Below are 22,959 nucleotides of genomic sequence, written 5' to 3' on the forward strand. Positions count from 1 at the left end.
TATGGTACCTTCCAAAAAGGTAAGCAAGTCTACCTGCTACTTTTGTGGGAGAGGTCATTGTTAACTGGTTTTCCTCTCAGAATACCGCTGTGACACCTACTTTTCTTACAACAGACACAAAGCTACATAGGGATTCACATAGCGAATCATTTCGAGAACCTTTATCTTTCTTTCCTCTGCATAGAAACTCCTATTCTTCATCATGGAATACCTGAGTGGTGGAGACCTGCAAAACTTCTTAGACAAAAGGGCACCAGTAGATATTGTGACGACAAGGTAAGGTAATGGGTTACCATGATAATAGGGACGGGGTAGAATACAGTACTGTACATAGATCACATCAACGCATGTTCCTAGATATAAAAGATAGGTGATACAATAGGGTACCATGATAATTGGGATGGAGGTAAAACATAGTACTGTACATAGATCATATCAAAATGTAGGCTTGTCTCTAGATACGCGATGCCAACAGGAAGGTCTGACTTTCAGTACATGTGTCCTACCAAGGCTCTACCTATACATCCATATACATACTGTTATAATCCAATCCAACCATTATTGGCCAGTTCATCATCCAATGGAAGCTTCCAAGCCTTCATCTGATTGGGCAATCTCTAACCCATCTCCTTTCAAATGTATAAGTAATTATATCATACGGGGGTCTGCCAACAAAACAATCCGATTTATATCTAATGGGTCCTTGTCATTTTTGCCAAACGTTTGTCTATAAATTAAAAAAAAATTTGTAGTATTGGATGGAGAGGGAAGCTTTTTTGTTGCCGTTTTGGCCTTACATACACTTTAGGAGAGACTGTAAAATCACATTCCATCATATTTGGACACATTTCTCATCACAAAAAACAATTTGTAATAATTTGCAAAGCGTACTTACTACAGATCAACAATTTCAAATAGTCATAAAAAATAATAATAATAATAATAATAATAATAATAAATACACACCTCTATGCATATATTGTGCTATGCTCTACCATTACTGGTAATATTTTATTTCAACCCGATTTAGTTATTACAATCATATAGGACAATGCCTGATAATTGAAGTGTTGGGATAAATTATTATTTTGTGGCTTAGATTACCATACATACATTTTTCAGACATGAGGAGGTTGGAGGTTGATACATTTTTTTATGTGCATCTAGGACCGACTATAGGGAGAGGTTGGAAGCTTATACTTCTTTTCAGTCACGTGCAGGGCTAGCTATAGTGGGAGGTTGGAGGCCAGTATTTTTATTCAGGTGTGTTAGATCAGCTAAAAAGGGGAGGTTGGGGGCTGGTATTTTATTTAGGCATGTATTGGACTGGTTATAAAGGGAGGTTGAAGGACAGTATTTTTTTTATGTGCGTCTTGGAACAGTTATAGGGGGAGGTCGGAGACTGGTACTATTATTTAGGCGTGTGTTGGGCTGGCCATAGGGGGAGGTTTGATATCAGTATTTTTTTTTTTTTTTTTTTTTTTTTTTTAGGCATGTGTTGGATTATCTAAAATTTAGGGCTGAAACAACTAATCGATTAATCGACAACTAATCGATTATGAAATTTATCGATTACTTGGCCATGAACATAATGGGATTAAAAAAAAATTAAAATGAGCCCTTAGTACAAAAATATAATCATTACTGTAAATATTACTTTCACTGTTCTTCAGTTAAAAAAAAAATAAATAAATAAAAAAATAAAAAAAATGAACCCCTTCCAGTAGTGATTATTTGCTTTTTTGTACTATAAAGGGCTAATTTTAGTTTTTTTAACCCCATTATGTTACTAAACATCTTAGACCTGGTTCACATCTATATGTTTATTGGTGCTTTTTGCAGAAACGCAACAGTCCATTTACATGGTTTCCTATGGGACATGTTCATATCTGTGCTTTTTTCAGCAGCTGCATATTTGGAAAGGGTCAGGGACTTTTAAATGCAAAATGGAGCTTTTTTGGTTCAATATAGTTCAATGGAGAAGCTGCAGAAAAGAATGTAATGCGTTTTTGCAGCAATTTGTGTTTTTTTAATCTGCCCCCCCCCCCAAAAAAAAAAAAAAAAAAAAAAACGCAAATTGCAGTAAAATCACGTGTTGGGCTGGCTATAAGGAAAGGTTGGAGGTCAACATTTTATTCTTAGCTGTGTGTTGGATTAGCTAAAATTGGAGGTTGCTACTTTTTTTTTTTTTAAGTCATGTGTTGGATCAGCTATAGGGAGTTTGCTACTTTTCTTCAGGCGTATGTTGGACAGGCTATAAGTGTACACTCACACCTGTCATCTGACTTTGGACATCAATGTTGGATGACAAGCCATACCCCACGTTTTCCAATGATAACCATACATATATGTGCAACTTAAAGTTGCAGTGACTTGAAAGTAGTTCATGCACTACTTTGGGCCAACTTTTATGCAACTTGAGGGCCAAAGACTTAAATTTTAACCCGTAAAAGTTTCGTGAAAGTCATACCTGGCTGCTTTTTTTATTTTTTGACAGCTCCAATTTCCGGACTTCTTTAACACTGGGGAGACCCACTGACAGCTCAAAGAATCAAACCTTAAAAGTATTGGTTTTAGGTATCAGTGCATTTGCACAAGTATCGGTGCAACCCTACTATAAAATAGCCACCGATTACTGCATACAGTCATGGCCGAAATTGTTGGCACTCCAGAAAATTTTCCAGAAAATCAAGAATTTCTCACAGAAAAGTATTGCAGTAACACGTTTATTCCCTTTGTGTGTATTGGAACAAAACAAAAAAAAAAAGGGAGAAAAAAAAAATAAAAGCTAATTGGACATAATGTCACACAAAACTCCAAAAATGGGCTGGTCAAAATTCTTGGCACCCTTAACTTAATATTTGGTTGCACACCCTTTGTAATAAAAAAACTGAAATCAATTGTTTCTTATAACAGTCAAGCTTCTTACACCTCTCACCCAGAATTTCGGACCACTATTCCTTTGCAAACTGCTCCAGGTCTCCTTGCCCTTTCTGGGCTGTGGGAGCAACGTACTCTTACCCCCAGTAACATTCTTAATAATGTCATCCAGCGATGCTCCAAATAGCCTCTCTCCCTGGAAGGGTAAATCCGCCAGTGCTTTCTTAGATGCCTGGTCCGCAGACTAGCATTTCAGCCAAATCAGGCGACATAGCACTATTGCTGATACAGAGGCTCTAGAGAGCAAGGGGGCCGTGTCTAAGGCCGCATGACATACTTAAGGCCCTGCACCAACTGGTCCGCCAGCTCCACGCAGACTGGGGAAGCCTGTTGCTTCTCCAACTCACGGTACAACAATTTTGCCCATTCAGTAAGAGTCTGACACCAAGGACATGGCTAACACTGGCCGCAATGCTGACCCCACCACCGTAAACATGGATCGGCAACCGTCTCTGGCCTTCTGTCGGCAGGGGTCCCTTCCACCGGAATCGTGGTTACCTTATTTAATCTGGATACCGGGGGGTCAATAATCGGAGATGTCCATTTCTTCAGGAAACTCTCCTCAAAGGGGTAACACACGTCCATGCGTTTCGGGATTGAAAAGGCCCGCTCCGGTTTTCCCCACTCTTTGTAAATAAACGTATCAAAATAAGTTGGGCAAGGAAACGCCTTAGCCATGTGGGCCGGCTTGTGAGACCCAAAAGGGACTGACACCTCTGTAGATGTCCCCACCATATCCCCCATCTTTAGGGTATCCCGCACCGCTGTAAAAAGTGCTCCTACAAGCGCATTTTCCTGCGTTGACCCGGACACGGAGTCATCCTGACTGGTCTGCTTCCACTGATACGTCAGAACAGGGACCGCCTGTCACAGCGGGGCCCGAGTCTGAATCAGAGCTTTCCACAGCCGCTTCCACCCTGGCAACAAAGGCCTCCAGGACTGCTGATAGAGCTTCCATAGGCACCGCAGGTGCAGGGGAACCAGTTGCAATCAGAGGGATGTCTGGGGAAGAAGCTTCAGCTTCCAACACCATGCTGACCCACACTCACTTGTCACCACTTAGGTACCTAAGGCAAGCCACACAAAAAGTCCACCCTCCTAGCTGCCACAGACTGAGGACTCACCACCCTGACCCAGGTACTGCACTGTGCTGCTGCTGTCTGCTCTCCCTGTGTCATCCACAAAGTGTGTGTGAAAAGCGTGCTGTTCTAGAAGGAAACAAGCACACAAACGCTAGAGGCAAAACTACCTGAGGCTACTAGAAAATGGCCACCTCAGCAAAAGCATCTGAGGGCGCAGAGCAAACGGGCACCGAACTTCCAGAAAATGGCTGAAAGGCAAAAAACTGGTTGTGGCTACAAAAAAAAAATGTCCGCAGCCCCAGGAAAATGGCCTAGGAGCGCGCAGCGGCCTCCCAATATGTCAAACACAGCACAAACACCCCACTGTGACCCAGAAACAGGGAAGAGGACGAGCGGAGCCCCAACACCCAGCGCAGCCTCCTGCCAGGGCCCAGATCCCCCCGGAGGATCCCTGGCCAGTTACGTGCACCGTACCCCCATGTGCCCAGTCACACAGTGGCCCATAGCATGGGGAGGAGGCAAAGGACAGGGAGAGAATAAAAGGGAGAGTATGGGACCCCCTAGTCAACCTCAAAGGGAATGCCCAGTTGCTCCTTCCTGCTGAGACAGGTGGCACCATATTTTCCCCTCCTGCAAGGACTGGACGCATTTCACAGACAGACCCATCACCCGAGCAGTACGGGGTGGCTGTCGTCCATGGCACACTGTGACAAAGACAGCAGTAGACCTGTCATATGTGTGCCCCAGAGCACATAGCTCACTGGCCGCCCCTGGATTAGACGGGGCATGTCGTGGCCGACCCAGCACGTAGCTAGGGCCTGCTCATGCTCGATGCCCAGGCTGGGGAGACTACCAGAATCTATATTATCCAGCCTGTCACCCAGCCTGGCTGTTGATTGTAGATCACCGGAATCAAAAATACAGAAAAAAGAAAAAATTCCCAGGACCAATTGTCCCACCGGGAGCCAGGTCCTTCTACACTAGGCAGAAAAAAACTGAGCTGCTGGATGCAGTGTGAGGGGTTATAGCCAGTAGGACCGCCCCCTAAAGGAGTGATATAACCCTAAAGGTCAAGATGAAGATGCTGTGTCCATCAATGAACGAAAGAGAAAATGTTTTTTTGTTTTTTTTCAAAATAAAAACCGCAGGTGAGATCAAATACCACCAAAAGAAAAAAAAAAACAATTTGTGGGAAAAAAAAGGACAATTTTATTTGGTTACAGCGTCACACAGATGTCAGTTAAAGTATCGCAGGACCATAGAGCAAAAAAATAGCCTGGTCATTAAGGGGGGGTAAAACCTTCCGGGGCTGAAGTGATTAAAGGACTCAGTCAGGTTATAGCCAGACCATTATTCGTAATCTTTATGGACAGCATACTGACAAGATTGGTACTAGTTGATTGTCGAAAAGCCTGCGTATTACCAATATTCAAAAAAGGGCAGGGATATATTCCTGGAAACTATAGGCTTGTCGGCCTAACATCAGAAGAATGTAAACTATTTGAGGGGATAAGGGACCATATCCAATAATTTGCTGAAGAAAACAGTATAATTAGCAGTAATTAACATAGGTTTACAAAAGGTCACTTTTGCCAAACCAACCTATTAACATTCTACATGGAAGCAAACTGCCATCTGGACAGGGGTAGGCCGGTGGGTGTGGTGTATCTGGATTTTGTAAAAGCATTTCATACAGTCCCCCCACAAACGCTTAATCTACAAACTGAGGTTGGTGGGTATAGACCATAGGGTTTGTTCTTGGATAGAAAACTGGCTGTGGTGCGTCTCCAAAGGGTAGTGATAAATAATGTGTACTCAGAGTGGTCTAGAGTGGTTAGTGGGGTACCCCAAGGCTCTGTACTGGAACCGATTCGGTTTAATTTATTCATAAATGGTATAGAGGGTAGGAGAAAAATAGCTTGATCTCAGTGTTTGACGACGACACAAAAATTATGTAGGACAATAACATCACAGCAGGATATAGAAACTTTATAAAAGGACCTGAATAAATAAATGAAGTGGGCTACTAGATGGAAAATTAAGTTTACCATTGGTAAATGTAAGAGAATGTACGGGGGGGGGGGGGGGGGGTAAAAATATAAATATAAGATTTATTAGGGGAGGAACCACTACAACTAAATCGATTATGAAAATAGTTGTCAACTATTTTCATGATTAATTGGCCAGCCAATTAGTTGGTCTGCAAACAGAATGTGTTAGGTGTGTGCAGATCACAGTGCAGTATACCATCCATAAAGGTCAGTAAGTGCCTGAGAACTTGTGAATAGGAGCAATGCCTTATGGGACATGTAGTCCTGGGCAGGAAGCGAGTGGTTCTAAAGGCAAAAGTTTTTTTTACCTTGCTATAGGTACACTCTTACTATACTTTGTAGCTTGCCATTGGGTCACTCTGAAGGCAGGAGGAGCCAGAAGCATCAGTGGGGGACCCCAAAAGAGGAGAATCAGGGCTGCTCTGTGCAAAACCATTACACAGAGCAGGGCAAGTAGAACCCGTTTAAAAAAAAAAAAATAATAATAATAATAAAATAAATCACTTGCCCACTGAACACGTAAATCCTCTTCCTAACCAGACCAATTTTCAGCTTTCGGTGCCATCACATGTTGAATGACAATTAGTCAGGCAACATGCTACCCATGTGAATTATTTGTCCTTTGTCACACAAATAGAGCTTTCTTTTGGTGGTATTTGATCACCACTGGGTTTTGGCATTGGCATTTTTCTTTGTTTTGGTCATAACATTTTGCAAATTAGTAATTTTTGCCCAAAATTTATACTGCTACATTTCTTTGGTAAAAATAATCCAAATCAGTGTATATCATTTGGTCAGTGTGAAAGTTATAGAGTCTACAAGCTATGGTGCCAATCAATGAAAATGGTTCTCACTTAATGTACTGATAGTGTCTCAAGACATGAGATAGGCTAACAAGCCAGGAAAGTATAAATAACCCCCAAATGACCCCTTTTTGGAAAGTAGACAATCCAATGTATTTAGTAAGAGGCATGGTGAGTTTTTTGAAGCTGTAATTTTTTCCCACAATTCTTTGCAAAATGAAGATCCCCCCCACAGAATTGTCATATTATCAGGTTATTTCTCACACACACACAGCATATGCATAGCACAAATTACCCACCAAAATACATTCTACTACTGTTTCTGAGTATGGCGATTCCATATGTGTAAGACTTTTAAACAGCCTGGACATATACAGAGGCCCAAAATGCAGGGAGCACCATCAGACGTTCTAGGGACACAAATTACACATTTCATTTTTTGATTACCTCTTACACTTTTGAAGGCCCTGGAGCACCAGGACAATGGAAACGTCCACGAAATGACCAAATTTTGGAAAGAAACACCTAAACGTATATTACATGAGGCATAATGAGGCTGTTCAACACGTTTTTTGGAAAACATGGAAAGAAAATGAAAAACGCAAAATGGACCTTCCGCTCATCGGATTCCTCCCCCCCCTCCGGCACCACAATTGGCAACTTTCAGGGGGGAGGGGGGGTGCAGTTACCTGGATAATCCAGGTAACTGCACCCACTTCCGGGCTAGCTCTCTGCGGAAAGGGGCGTACATTACGCCCCTTTCCGCAAGTGCCCGCTCCCTTCCGCAAGTGCCCCGCTGCCTGCTGGGAAACACACAGATCCCAGAGGCAGCGGGGACCGTCCTCATTGCGCAGCGCGGCTCGCGCATGCGCAGTAGGGAACCGGGAAATGAAGCCGAAAGGCTCCATTTCCTGATTCCCATACCCAAGATGGCGGCGGCAGCACTCAAGTGTCGATCTAGAGATCGGCTTCGGGTGCCAACATCGCGGGCGCGCTGGACAGGTAAGTGTCACTATTTTAGAAGTCAGCAGCTGCAGTATTTGTAGCTGCTGACTAAAAAAAAAAAAAAAAAAAAAAAAAAAAACGCGGAGTCCCGGCGGACTCCCGCTTTAAGACAAAGTTGTCTATTTATAAGATATTTCTAACACATAGCATGTACATAACAAAAATTATAACCAAAAAATAGATACTCCTGAGTATGGCAATACCACGTGGGAGACTTTTCCACAGCCTGGACACATAGAAAGGCACAACATGCAGGGACCACCATCAGGGACATACATTTCAAATCAAATTTGACTATTACACTTGTGTGAGAGACAGATGGGCACTGTAGTGGCACAGATGGGCATGTATGAGCCAGGGATGGACACAGATCAGCACTGTGGGCACTCCAGAGACAGCCAACAGCGCTGATGCACCCGGCTCTCTCCTCTCACACTGTACCGATCAGTGTGAGGAGAGTGGAGGAGCTGCACCGGACAAGCTCCAGTTTGTTGACAAGTGATCGCTCCATCATTGGACGGAGAGATCAAGTGGTAAAGGGCCGCTGTCATTGGCCCTTTGCCCCGCTCTGTGATACGCTGGGTCCGGAGAACCCAACGGTCATGGACATTCCCGGGTGGGCGTGCGATTCTGTGAGGATGGAATAAGTCTCAGCTTTTAGTACTACTTTAAAGTGGTTGTAAACCCTTACAAACCACTTTGACCTACAGATAAGCCTAGATTAAGGCTTACCTGTAGGTCCAAGAAATATATCCTAAACCTACAAGGTTTAGGAGATATTTGCCAAAACACAGGCAGCGCAGCGGCGCGCAGGCACACTGAGTGCGCCGCTGTCAACGGCGATATGCCGCAAGTGGCGGTTCCCGTGCGCATGCGCGGCAGTGACGTCATCGCGGCTTCACCGAATGACAGCGCTGGAGCAGCGAGACCCACCGAGAAGATGGAGGCTCCGTACACAATGGGACAGCGGTGACTTCGCTGGCTCCTGTGTCAGGTAAGTGACACATAATGGACTACTATGCGATGCATAGTAGTCCATTATGCTTTACCTTTGCAGGGAATCAAAGAGGAAGTAAACTCATCAGGGTTTACTTCCTCTTTAATACAAAATATTTCTATCTCCTTTCCACCCTTCATATGGCTTCATGTCTGACTCAATGCCCATCTATCGTGTGTGTGGTCATATACATTATTACTTTCACTGTTTCACAGTATAAATTAACCCCATATAGTAGAGATTGACACAGTTAACCCTTTGATCCACCCTGTTTAACCCCTTCCCAGCCAATGTCATTAGTATAGGGCATATTTTTAGCACTGATCACTGTATTAGTGTCACTGGTCCCCAAAAAGTGTCAGTGTCAAAATGTCCGCCGCAATATCGCAGTCCCACACCTGAGCGTAGCTTTTCAAGCATTTTTTGCGGCGTTTTTTTACCGCAATTTGCGGCGTTTTTTACCGCGATTCACTGCATTTTTTACCGCGATTCGCCGCGAATTTGTGCAGGGCAAAAGGTCACCAATGTTAAAAGAAGAAAAAACGCCCAAATCAGCCCGATTCGCGCAACAAAAAAGGGTCCGGAACTTGTTTGAGCTTCAGGCGTAGGGCTTCAGGTAACTTGGAGTGGAGATGTGAACCATCTCCATTGAGAATAATGGATTTTTTCCCCTCCAGCGTTTTTTAGCTTCAGGCGTCAAGCTACAAAACGCTCAGGTGTGAATGGGGTCTAAGTCACTGATCGATGCCAATACTAGTAAAATAAAACAAATAAAAATATCCTATAGTTTGTAGACGCAATAACTTTTGCGTAAACCAATCTATACTTATTGGGATTTTTTCTTCCCAAAAATATGTAGCAGAAGTTTAGGGCTGCAACCAACAATTATTTTCATAATCTATTAGTTGGCCGATTATTGTTTCGATTAAATCGGTTAATAACCTTTAAAAAAATAAAAAATAAAAAGCTACTTTATTCTTAAATGTTTCTATGCAGTGGTAAATATAAATAACCAACTATATGGTTAGGGAGCAAAACTTTCTAATCTGAGAATAACAGGCAGAAGAGATATACTGTATATACTATTAGAGGAGATACACTGCATATACTATTAGAAGAGATATACTGTATATAATATTAGAGGGGGAATCTGGTAAATATACTCAGAGATCAAATTTTTATCATTAAAAACAGTCTTCCTTAAAAAAAAAAAAAAAAAAAAAAAAGTTTATATATATATATATATATATATATATATATATATATATATATATATATATATATATATATATATATATATATATATATATATATATATATATATATATAAACTTTTTAAGAGCGTTCGCTCTTTTTTTAATCGTTAGTGGGGTCTAATTGATGTTCATTTTCAACCACAGTGATGGGCAAATTTGGAAATAGAAAACTGCTTCGTCAAAGAAATTTTCAGACGATGTATGTGGTTTTCATTTAGAAATTACATTCATTTTAAAAACAGAATGTTAAAAACAAGATAATTTCAAACATTCTTTCATTCAGCGACTGTACAAAGATTTTTCGTCTCAATATTCTCGTCTTGTGGCCAGCATAAGGCTCGGTACACACCTATGCAGTTTGTGTTTTCATCTGTTTCTGCTGTGCTTTTTACTATGCATTTTGATTTTTGCACGCGTGATTTTGCATATTTTTTTGCCCAGTTTGTTGTTGGGCAGAATAAAAAACACAAATTGCTGCAAAAACACATTACATGCTTCTCTATTGAAGTATATTGAACCAAAAAAAGCACAAAAATGCAAAACAAAAAAAAACAAAAAACAAAAAAAAAACTGCAGTGCGTTTCTGCAAAAAACACAGATGTGAACTAGGTCTAAAATGTTTAGTAACATAACGGGGGGTTAAAAAAAAAAAAACTAAAATTAGCTCTTTATAGTACAAAAAAAAAAAAAAGCAGATGATCACTACTGTAAGGGGGTTCATTTTTTTACTGTAGAACTGTGAAAGTAATATTTACAGTAGTGATTATTTGCCCTCTTTTTGTAGTATAAAGGGCTCATCTTATATATTTTTTTTAAACCCATTAGGTTACTGGCCGATTAATCGATCATGAAAATAGTAATTGATTAATTTCATAATCGATTAGTTGTTTCAGCCCTAAGCAGAATACATATTTGCCTAAATTCATGAAAAAAGGACATATATATATATTTTATTTGGGTACAGTGTAGCACCACCGTGCAACAGTAAGGCTGCTTTCACAATGGGACATCGTGGTAAAGTGTCGCTATTTTTAGTGCTTTACCGTAGTCTTTGCGGAGGTTTTTGGCTGCTAGCGGGGAGCTATTAACCCTCGCTAACAGCCTAAAAAGGGTTAAAAATGACCCGCAAAACTGGCGCTGCCCATTCATTTCAATGGGTAGAGGCGTTTTAGGAGCGGTGTACACACCGCTCTTTCACCGCTCCAAAGATTCTGCTTGCAGGAGTTTTTTTTTCAATGTCCTGCCAGCGCATCGCCTCAGTGTGAAAGCACTCTGGCTTTCACACTGATACTGCAGGGGAACCATTTTCAGGTGCTTTTTTTAGCCCAAAAGCACTTGAAAAACGCCTCCGTGTGAAAGGGGTCTTAAAGTAACAATGCCGTATCACAAAAAAATGTCCTGGTCATGAAGGGGGGGGGGGGGGTAAATCTTCCAGAGTTCAAGTGGTTAGCAGTATTGTTTTGTGTGCGCAGACCTCTGCAGGTGGGAGGAATAGATGCGTTGTATCTCATTCTCCTCCCTAGCAGAGAAGTTGGTTGCCTCTCCTCTTCACAGAAGAGAGAACACAGGCACCGGCTGCAGAATAATCGATCATTATGATAGCCAAACAAAGATTATCACAGTGATGATGATCCTGTTTCTCTGGGACCCAACTGTTCATAGGAGACCCGGGGCTGTCATGGACAGCCTGGTTTCAGTTCTGGAAGCAAATTCCCAGCACAAACATAGGAACACATATGCAGCACCAGGTTTAAAGTGGAAGTCCATGCGAAAACTAAAACCCCTGCATCTATAGCCACCAACATTCTAACACTAACCTCTCTAGCCCTGAAAAAAAAAAGAAAATAAATTTAAAAAAAATCAGTATACATACCTTTTTTGCAGGCGATCCAACCTGATCTCCAGCAGCGGAAGCTCTGCCAAGTAGAAGTCCGACAACGGCTGTGAAATGAATGGGAAGTGACATCACCCATAAAGTTAATATGGGGCTTCCATTGACGGACGTGTCCTCTGCACTTGCCCACACAGCAAAGCCACGGCTGGCAGCTCGGCGTGGGATCAGAGCTTCCGCCGCTGGAGATTGGGTCGGATCGCCTGTAGAAAAAGGTATGTTTACTGATTTTTTTTTTTCTTTTAAAGGGCAAGAGAACATAGTGTTAGAATGTTGGTGGCTATAAATGCAGGGATTTTAGTTTTTGAATGGACTTCCACTTTGAATCACACATCCAGGATGCTGCATATTTATGTTAGGTGGTCGTAAAGGGGTTAAAGCAGAGATTTTACTGTGTTTATATGCTTTTAGAAGTGTTAAGTATCTAATAAGATCTTGGACACACCGAATTTTCTTCAAAAGCAGTGAATAGGAATTGGATCTCATAAATAAGTGTTTTCATAAGGCAGTACAACAAACAGAAAAAAAAAAAAAAGTATATGTACCATTTTTTTTGGACAGTACAGTTTTCATACATACAGTTCTGGCCTTCTGAAAATTCTAGTTGACTGTTAATACTGTATAGGCTTCAATATTTTCTGAGTCACTGTCCTAGAACAAGAATGCAAATTAGGAAAATAAAACAACAAATCTTATCTACATACTCTTTCCAGGTCAGGACGACAGGCAGGCAATTGGCATGTGCAGAAAGAAAGGTCAGCAATGGCAGCCTCCGTGCTTAATTGAGAAGTGTCCTTTAAAAATGCATGCTATAAGAAACGTTTCTAAGCAAATATTTGAGCAAACCTTACAGTAAACCTTTCCCCAGTTTACTTTAGGCTAGATTACTTGTTTAGCTTTGAATAGCTCAAAAAACTCAAGGTGATAATTATTTTCACAAATCTTACACACAGCCCACTGAACTAATATTAAAACACAAATAAACGTTTAGCAACAGCTACAGTGATAGATAAGCCATAGAAGCAGCACCATTAGCCCAACTAGCTGGCAGGGCAGTTCCAGCATCTTCAGGCAAAGCAGCTGCATTGGCCCAATCTTCAGGTAAAGCAGTACTACCAGCTATACAAGTGCCAGGCTTCTTTGGAAGGCATTCAAGCTAAGAATCAGGCAGAGAGCCAATAAACAAAAATTCTCAGAGAGGCCAGCAAAGGTAGCCTACGGAATTCTTCTATGACAGAAGTTTTTTTTTTTTTTTTTTTTTTTTTTTTTTTTAAGGCCTTGGTTTAAAAAAAAAAAAAATATATATATATATATATATATATATAATATATATATAGTTTACATTTAAAAAAAAAAAAAAAAACAATAATTAAATGTTTTTGCAGGTAAAAAAAAAAAAAATTTTTTTTTTCGTTTGTTTTACTAGGAGCCTGCAAAGCATTGCACCAGCGATCACCAGGGGTGTAACACAGAACTCCTGTAGACTCTCTATGTAAGCGGTCTGCTCATACCTCAGGTGGGCAGGCAGTTACACAATTATAGGAAGAGACAATGAACTGCCTAGAGAGCTCAACAGCACCCGGTAAAGTAGTTCATTGAGAACTACAAGCCACACAGCCACGTTTTTAGTAAATTGTAACATCAAGTGCGGGGAGAAGATCCCCCACACTCTGTCACAACTGGGGAACCAGGGGAGGTGGGGGGTATAACATGTTATAAAATTATCCTTTAAATATATCAGGTAGGAAACTTTCTATTTACCTCTGTAAGCACTGCCTGACCTACCTGGGCTGCTCATTGCTCAGGGCACTCCTAGCAACCTCAGAAGGAGCCCTGTTTGAGAAAGGCTGATCTAAAGCTTTGACTCAGAGAGATTAAGTTGATTAGGAGTTCAACATTCCAGATATGCATGCTTGTTTCAGGTGAGGGTCTTAAAAAGTACATAAACCAGTAAGGCCCCTTTCACATTGACATTATAATCAGGTGCACCGATCAGAACGGTGGGTGTAAATGGACATGTAAGGAATAGGGAAACCTTTTAAATCCAGTTTTGGGCAATATCATTACTTTTCTTTTATACTTGTGGATGTAAATAAGCCACACAAGGGCAGAAGATAAAAGTGCCTACAAGTATAGAATTTGTATTTGCGTCTGCCACTTTCAGTTCATTGGGGCACCACGAGGAGGCTGCAGGAGCAGTCATAATGTGCTGCTGTTCCTTGAACCGATAAAAACTGGAGTGAAGTTCTTCTTTAAGGGATCAGATTGGTTGGAAATCCACACAAGCATGGTGAGAACAATGCAAATGCCATGCAGATAGACCCCTTTCACATAGGCACTGTCAGAAGGCAAAAACAGGCAGTTCGGTCCCTTTCACAGAGGCAATCCGATAAGGTCCACCTATCAGTTTTTCAGGTTGACCTGATCAGACCTTCTAGTCTTTTCTATGAAGCAGTGGATGTCTGCTGACATACGGTTCTGTCTGCCAAAAACAGACGGATAGGAGACATATTCCCAATCCATCTGGTGGACCGGATGGAAACAGACAGGCGGACCGGTTTCACCCAATTGCCCTATAGAGAACAGCGGGGCTGGGTTCGCTCTGTATAGCGGAGCAGACAAGGACCTATCATCTGTCTGCTCAGCAGAGAGATTCCTCCACTGAGCAAGCAGATCCTGCTTCACGGAGGCGCCCGTGTAAAAAGGGACCTTAAGTGTAATTTTGACTTGTCATCTATCAAAACCAGGCAGCGGCCGGCGGACAGCCCCATACATAGAGTGGGAAAAATAAGCATTGAACACGTCACCATTTTTCTAGGTAAATATTTTTCATTTTCAATACATGGTCAGTCACAATCCATACAAAGAAACCAAAACAAATAAGTTCAGAAATGAAGTTACATGTAATAAAATGGAATGACACAGGGAAAGCGTATTGAACATACTAATTGAAATGTATTTCATACTTCGTACAAAATCCTTTGTTGGTAATGACACCTTCAAGATGCCTCCTGTATGGAGAAACTAGTCGCATGCATCGCTCAGGTGTGATTTTGGCCCATTCTTCCACACAGTCTCCAAATCTTGAAAGTTCTGTAAGCCTCTTTTATGAGCTCTTCTATGAACTCTATGAAGTTCTTTCCAAAGATTTTCTAATGGATTCAAGTCAGGTGATTGGCTGGGCCATTCTAGCAGCTTTATTTTCTCTCTTTGAAACCAACTGAGTTTCCTTGGCATTGTGTGTTGGGATTATTGTCTTGTTGAAATGTCCACCCTCGTTTCATCTCCATCATCCTGGTAGTTGGCACCAGATCTTTTTTTTATTAAGAATGTCTTGGTACATTTTTCCATTCATCCTTCCTTCAATGATATGAAGTCTATCATTACTGTATGCTGAAATACAGCCCGCCAATTTCAAACTTTTGGGGTGATGTGCAGTGCCATTTGACCTCCAAACATGAAGTGTATTATGGCATCCAAAAGAGTTAAATTTTGGTCTCATCTGACCAGACTATGGGCCCATTTCACTAAGACCCCTTTCACACCAGGGCGTTTTACAGGCGCTATAGCGTTAGAAATAGCGCCTGCAAATCCGCCCTAAAAAAGCTGCACCATTGACTGTAGTGTGAAAGCCCCGAGGGCTTTCACACTACAGAGGTGCGCTGGCAGGATGTCAGGGAAAAGTCCTGCCAGCAGCTTCTTTGGAGCGGCGTGTTTACCACTCCTCCCCATTGAAATCAATAGGGCAGCGCTGTAATACCGCCGGCAAAATGCAGCTATTGCGCCGTATTGCCGCCGGTTTTAACCCTTTCTCGGCTGCTAGCAGGGGTAAAAGCGGCCGAAATGCGCCGAAAATCCTGTGGTAAAACTTTTTAGCGGGTTTTTACCGCCCACACTATGGGCGGTGTGGTGTGAAAGGGCTCTAAGAGTTAAATAACGGCAAATAAAATGCAATAAAATAACACATGCGGTAAATAAGTTGTGAAAGTTAAATTCATTTAAAAGAATTTAGTGTTAAATAACGAATGTAGTATTTTTGCGACTGTTCGGTAACTACTGCATTATCTCATGAGGTCATTTATCGCACTTGTCAGTGGTTATGGGTTGTTTAAGACAAGTTCCTTGTAATATTTTACTTAAATGGGTTTGTTATTTTTCTTTTGAAAAAGACTACTTGTTAATCTAACATTTTTTACAGTACTCTGTATTTGAAGGCATTGAAATTTGAATTACCTTCTCAAATTTTTGTCTCCTGATGCTTGGTAATCCAAGCTACTTTACTAAATGCATCATGCCATACATTCATACAAATGTGTTGTTTTTTTTTTTTAAATGTATGGCCTACTACTAGAGTTATTGAAAGTGCTCTTTTCTATGTTTTTGGCCCAATTCTGTGCTGCTGCCTATGTTTATATTGTGGAAACTAAAAAGGAAAAAAACGGAATATATATATATATTTTTTTTTTTTTTTTTTTTTTTTTTTACCATTTTTTATTTATTTTTCATGTTCCTATCCAAGTTTAACTTGTTGTAATGGTGTGCAGTGAGGGGGCAAAAATGTATTTGATCCCCAGCTGATTTTGTGCATTTGCCCACTGACAAAGATGATTAGTCTATAATTTTAATGGTAGATTTTAACAATGAGAGACAGAACAGAAAAAACGCATTAAAAAAATAAAAAGTTATAGATGTGCATTTTAATGAGTGAAATAAATATTTGATCCCCTATCAATCAGCAAGATTTCTGGCTGCCAAGTGTCTTCTACACAGGTAACGAGCTGAGATTAGGAGCACTCTTAAACACTTCATTAACCAGCTATAGTCATAAGAAGTCCTCAGCTTCCCGGCGGTATGGGGGGCGCTCTCGCCCGCCGTGTCACTGAGGACCCACTATGCATGCCCCAGCAGCCATGATATCACTCCCTAGGTAACACATTTAACCCCTTATCCCCCTAATGTTAACTCCTTCCCTGCCAGTGACATTTACACAGTAATCAGTGCATATTTATAGCACTGATCACTGTATAAAATGTCACTGGTCCCAAAATAGCGTCAAAAGTGTCCAATCTGTCCACCGCAATGTCACAGTCATGATATAATATAAAAAAATAAAATATAAATAAAAAATTAATCGGAGATTGCCGCTATTACTAGTAAAAAAAAAAAATAATAATAATATAAATGCCATAAATCAATAACCTATTTTGTAGGCGCTATAACTTTTGCGCAAACCAATCACTATACGCTTATTGCAATTTTTTTTACCACAAATATGTAGAATACATATGAGCCTAAGCTGAGGAAAAAAAAATAATTTTTGTTTTTAAATTGGGATATTTAGCAAAAAGTAAAAAAAAAAAAAAAAAAAAATGCTTTTTTTTCAAAATTGTCTTTTTTTTTTTGTTTATAGCGCAAAAAATAAAAACCGCAGAGATGATAAAATACCACCAAAAGAAAGCTTTATTTGTGGGGACAAAAATGATATACACTTCATTTGGATACAGTGTTGCATGACCACGCAATTGTCATTCAAAATGTTACAGTGCTGAAAGCTGAAAATTGGCCTGGGCAGGAAGGGGGTGAAAATGCCCGGTATTGAAGTGGTTAAAGGGAGTGCTGCTAATCTCAGCTTGTTACCTGTATAGAAGATACCTGTCCTCAGAAGCAATCAGATTCCAATCTCTCCGCTATGGCCAAGACCAAAGAGCTGCCCAAGATTGTAGACCTACACAAGACTGGAATGGGCTACAAGACCATCACCAAGTAGCTTGGTGAGATGTAACAACAGTTGGTGCGATTATTCACAAATGGAAGAAACAAAAAAATAACTGTCAATCTCCCTCAGTCTGGGGCTCCATGCAAGATATCACCTCATGGAGTTTCACAGATTATGAGAACAGTGAGGAATCAGCCGAGAACTACACGGGAGAATCTTGTTAATGATCTGAAGGCAGCTGGGACCATAGTCACTAAGAAAACAATTGGTAACACACTACGTCGAGAAGGACTGAAATCCTGCAGCGCCCGCAAGGTCCCCCCGCTCAAGAAAGCACATGTACAGGCCCATCTGAAGTTTGCTAATGATTCAGAGGAGAACAGGGTGAAAGTTTTGTGGTCAGCTGAAGACCAAAATCGAGCTCTTTGGCATCAACTCAACTCGCCCTGTTCGGAGTAGGAGGAATGCTGCCTATGATCCCAAGAACACCATCAAACATGGAGGTGGAAATATTATGCTTTGGGGTTGTTTTTCTGCTAAGGGGACAAGACAACTTCACTGCATCAAAGGGATGATGGCAGGGCCATTTATCATTAAATCAATACTTGTGTACTCATGATGTATACAGCCACATTTTTGTGTGTACACTACTGGTGGAATAGTGTCAACTTTCTTTGGGTGGAATTAGACCCCTGTCTGATGGTAGTATTGCACCCCTTCCTGTAGGTGTTCTGTGGGTGGAATGCCTCTTACTGAGGGTTTGAATAGGTCCCTGTTTCTGGTACCACACTGGTTACTGCCACCAAGAGGATGGTGGTAAATATCGCACCTTTTTTTAATTCCAGTTTAGTTTGTGAATTGGACAGATTACTGCAAGATTTTTTGCGATTTTACAGACAAGTTTTTTTTGTTTTGTTTTTTTGTTTACTACAAAAAAAAAAAATTGTGAATTGTACTTTCATTTACTGCATGCAATTTATGCGAATGAGTAACATGAAACCCTTATCACATGTGTTAAACATTAGTGAATCGACCCTTATATCCTCCCAGTATTTCACAGGCTTGTCTAAATGTTGTGCAGCAAACTTTAAATGAGCTTCAGCAATGGAGTCTTGTGTGGCGAGCGTGCATACAGGCCATGGCAGTTGAGTGCATTACTTGTTTGTTTTCTTTGAAACAATAGTGTCTGCTAATTCCAGGTCTTTCTGAAGCTCTTCACATGTGCTCTTCTGTTATTTTCACTACTCTGTCGGGAATCTTGTGAGGAGCACTTGGTCAAGGCCAGTTTTTGGTGAAATTATGTTCTTTCCACTTCCGGATCATTGTCCCAACAGCACTCACTGGATTCTGGAACATTCAGAAGTTTAGAAATTCTTCTACAGAATGCCATCATTCTGTAACTAATGCCCTCAGTATGTTTTGCAACAATAAGGTTGCAAAGGTCTCGAAAGAGCTCTTTGCTTTTACCCAACAAGAGATGTTTCTTGTGACACTTTGGCAATGAGACCAAATTTGTATAGGCCATCAGCTGAGACTGAACCAGCTATTAAAGCGGAGGTCCACCCTAAGGTGGAGCTTCCGCTCATTGGAACCCTCCCCCCCTCCGGCGCAACAATTGGCACCTTTCAGGGGGGAGGGGGGTGCAGGTACATTTTTTATGTATGGATTGCTACTGACATGTGGTGACAATTTCACGTCAATAGCACCTTTAGAAATATATCTACCTAGAAAAAAAGATGACATGCTCAATTATTATTTTGCCTGCTGTATTGCCACAGTGCAGGGGAGAGAAAAAATGGGCATGTTTTATATGGCAGGTGACACACCTTTCACTGAAACCTGCACAGGTGAATGGGGCTGTGCTGCAACTGCAGCCAATGGGCATGATTGTAGTATAATTCCAGTGTAAAATCTCTATAAACAGGCCTATGGGAGGTGCCATACACCCTCCTGATGGCAGGTTCACCATGGACCAGCTGCTGCTAAAAGCACCATCCTCTATGGATTACCAGTCAGCAGCCAGGCCCCTGACAAAGAGGCCATGGGGTCTAAATTGGGATTGGAAGCAAGGCAGAAGTCTTCTCCACTGTGCTGCATTATGGATGTGAACACAGAGCATCCCCACCCGTGTGTATGAGCCCCCCTCCCCCTACATGGTCTGCACAGACAGGGGAATGTCACGGAGAGTCTTCAGAGCCCCCCACAGAAAGTTGTGTGCTCCCCCACACCACCAGTCACACCCTCCCCTCCCCCGGATACACAGTAACAATCTCTACACTGCCTACTCCTCACACAGGAATGAGCCACGCTTCCCCACCATACTGAGCTCCTCTCCTCACCTGTCTCCCCCCTCAGTACCGGACACAGGAGCTCTTCTGTCTTCTTTGGGAAGCGGAAGTAGTCCGCCTCCTCAGTGTTCCTCTCCCCTGATGGAGCAGCAGCTGTGTCACCGGAGAGAACGTCCTACAGCCGGTTCCATAGCGAGGCTTGGAACGCACTTCCGGCTGAGAATGCTACCATGGCAACGCGTCTCCCGGGCTCTTCTCCATTCACTGTGCTGAAGGACGAGGCAGGTTAAAAGAAGTCAAAAGGTGCCAGGATGGGGGGTGTGCTCCGTGTGTATAGAAATATAGTGTGCTGTGTGTATGGGGAGGATGGGGTGTGCTGTGTGTATGGGGAGGATGGAGTGTGCTGTTTGTATGGGGAGGATGGGGTGTGCTGTGTGTATAAAGAGGATGGAGTGTGCTGTGTGCCCTTTCATGTCTAAGCCTATTTCTGACATTTGGTGTTTACAAGTTAAAATCCGTATTTTTTGCTAGAAAATTACTTAGAGCCCCCAAACATTATATATATATATATATATATATATATATATATATATATATATATATATATATATATATATATATATATAATATAAATGTTTGGGGGCTCTAGAAAATAAAATGGCAATTGTTGCAATACTTTATGTCACACTGTATTTGTGCGGAGGTGTTTTAAATGTAACTTTTTGGGAAAAGGGGCACTTTCATGAATTTATAAAAAAAATTAACAGTAAAGTTAGCCCAAATTTTCTGACGGAGCGATCACGTGATAAACATGATCGCTATCAGTAGCCATTTACCATGATCCGGCGGTCACGGATGTTCCTGGGTGCGCACACCAGGGGGCACGCAGGAGCGCTATTCTGGGAGGACGTCCCACGGACATCCACCCAGAATAAGCCAACCGTACTGTAGTGTCTTTCGGCTATGGCCCGGTCGTCATGTGGTTAAAGGCACTATATAAAATAAAGTTTATTATTATTATAATAAACAATCATAGTGTGTAAAACAAAAAAAAAGAATGATCACCTACCCAGAGTAATACAGTGCTACAATGGTAACACTGTATTGCTCTGGTCACAGTATGTGAAAAAAAATGGTTAAAAAAAGAAAATAAAAGTAATAAAAAAAGGTGGAAAAAACAAAACAAAAAAACAAATGTCTTAATTTTCCAAAAAAAGTGATAAAAAATTACAACTTTGAAAAAGTCTCCATGCCTCTTAGGGCTCCTTTACACGGATGTGTCCGTGTACGGAGCCCGCTCTGCTCAGCGGGGGATCGCTCCGTCGATCCCCGCTGAGCAGGCAGATGGCAGGTCCGTCTCTGCACACTGTGCAGGGACAGACCTGTTAGAGCGCTGCTCTCCCCTATGGGGGAATCGGATGAGGACGGACCGTAGAGTCTGACAGAAACTGACAGGTGGACCTGAATGGACAGTCTGTGTGAAAGAGGCCTTACTAAATACCTTGGAATGTCTACTTTCCAAAAAAGGGGTCATTTGGAGGGTATTTGTACTGTCCTGATATTTCAGGGCCTCACGAAATGAGAGAGGCCATCGGTACATTAGGAGTGATCAATTTTCAAATATATATACACCATAGTTTGTGGACTCTATAATTTATACTTTCACACAGACTAAATAATATACAATGATTTGGATTGTTGTCATCAAAGAAATGTAGCAGAATATATTTTGGCCTAAATTTATGAAGAAAGATTATTTATTTGCAATATTTTATAACAGAAACAAGAAACAAATAAAAAAGTATTTTTTGTTTTTTCAAAATGTTTGGTGTTTTTTCATTTATTTAGCAAAAATAAGCAAAAAAAAAAAAAAGTTAATTAAATACCAACAAATAAACCTCTATTTGTGTGAAGAAAATGATAAAAATAAAATAATTTTTTTTATATTGGTACAGTGTTGCATAACCATGCAATTATCATTTAAAGCAGGGATCTCCAAACTACGGCTCTCTAACTGTTGTGGAACTACACGTCCCATGAGACATTGTAAAACTCTGACATTCACAGACATGACTAGGCACGATGGGAATTGTAGTTCCTGAACAACTGGAGGGCCATAGTTTGGAGACTAATTGTTAGTTTGGATTAACTGATTTAAAGTATGACAGCGCTGAAAGCCGGAAATTGGCCTGGGCAGGAAGGGGGTGATAGTGTCTGTAATTGAAGTGGTTAAAGAACACCTAATTATCAAAATAAGTTTTGTAAATTGTTTTATTATGACAATATCTAATATCTCTTCCATTAGTGAAAGGTCTCTATGACATTCACCAGAGATACTGAAGGACTGAGGATGGAAACATCAAAACCTGCTTTTACAGAGAATCCAGTACTTCTGTACACTTTGGAAGGGAACATCGAAGGCCTCCAGTCCATATTCGAAGATCTAGCTGAGGTTCATCATGAGCAAGGCAGCAAACTGCTCCTGGAGGAAGATGATCTAGGGAGAAGCCCTCTGTTTTTAGCCTGTATTCTTGGTCGTACTGAGATTGTAAAAGCTTTAGTAAAGTATGGAGCAAATATTAATCAACAAACAACTCGAGGTACAGTATTTGTTTCCTTTATTTGAACATATATACATCTTAGTCTTGACTTTTTTAGACTTTTAAGGTACATTAAATGGTTTTAGACACAAGTTAAAGCAGTAGTAAACCACATTAAAAAAAAATTGAGCCCCAGGCAGTTTAAAGTGGAGGGCCACCCTGAAAAACAAAAGTACAAAAACAAAAAATGTTGCAAAAAATCTGAAAAAAAAAGTGATTTTTTTTTTAAACTTACCAGAAATGCCTGTTGCTAGGCAGATCGTCCTAATCTGCCTCTTCCTACTCCGCTGTGATCTTCGGTCTTCTCTCCTCCGCGCATCATCTTCTGGG

General features: G+C 41.2%; 2 protein-coding genes across 5 annotated transcripts in view; one reads left to right on the forward strand and one right to left on the reverse strand.

Moving 5' to 3' along the window:
- The window catches only part of KLHL20 (kelch like family member 20), a 99,454-nt gene extending 79,235 nt beyond the window's left edge, over nt 1-20,219 (reverse strand). The window contains exons 1-2 of one of the 3 annotated variants that reach the window (XM_077452983.1): nt 20,081-20,204; nt 12,605-12,676 (exon numbers count right to left, since the gene is read on the reverse strand). The gene's annotated coding sequence lies outside the window, so the exon portion shown is untranslated. Of the gene's footprint in view, nt 1-12,570; nt 12,677-20,080 lie in introns of all 3 variants that reach the window. The other 2 variants (XM_077452981.1, XM_077452982.1) reach the window with 2 other exon arrangements.
- Nucleotides 20,214-22,959, forward strand: part of ANKRD45 (ankyrin repeat domain 45) — a 78,624-nt gene continuing 75,878 nt past the window's right edge. Inside the window, exons 1-2 of one of the 2 annotated variants that reach the window (XM_077452985.1) lie at nt 20,214-20,332; nt 22,335-22,629. In XM_077452985.1, coding sequence (XP_077309111.1) covers nt 22,347-22,629 — 283 coding nt within the window. In that variant the 5' untranslated portion in view covers nt 20,214-20,332; nt 22,335-22,346. The remainder of the gene's footprint in view (nt 20,333-22,334; nt 22,630-22,959) is intronic. The other variant, XM_077452987.1, reaches the window with a different exon arrangement.

Source organism: Lithobates pipiens, unplaced genomic scaffold (assembly GCF_037356315.1).
Source record: "Lithobates pipiens isolate NorthernLeopardFrog02 unplaced genomic scaffold, aLitPip1_a1.2 Scaffold_23, whole genome shotgun sequence".
Taxonomy (NCBI): domain Eukaryota; kingdom Metazoa; phylum Chordata; class Amphibia; order Anura; family Ranidae; genus Lithobates; species Lithobates pipiens.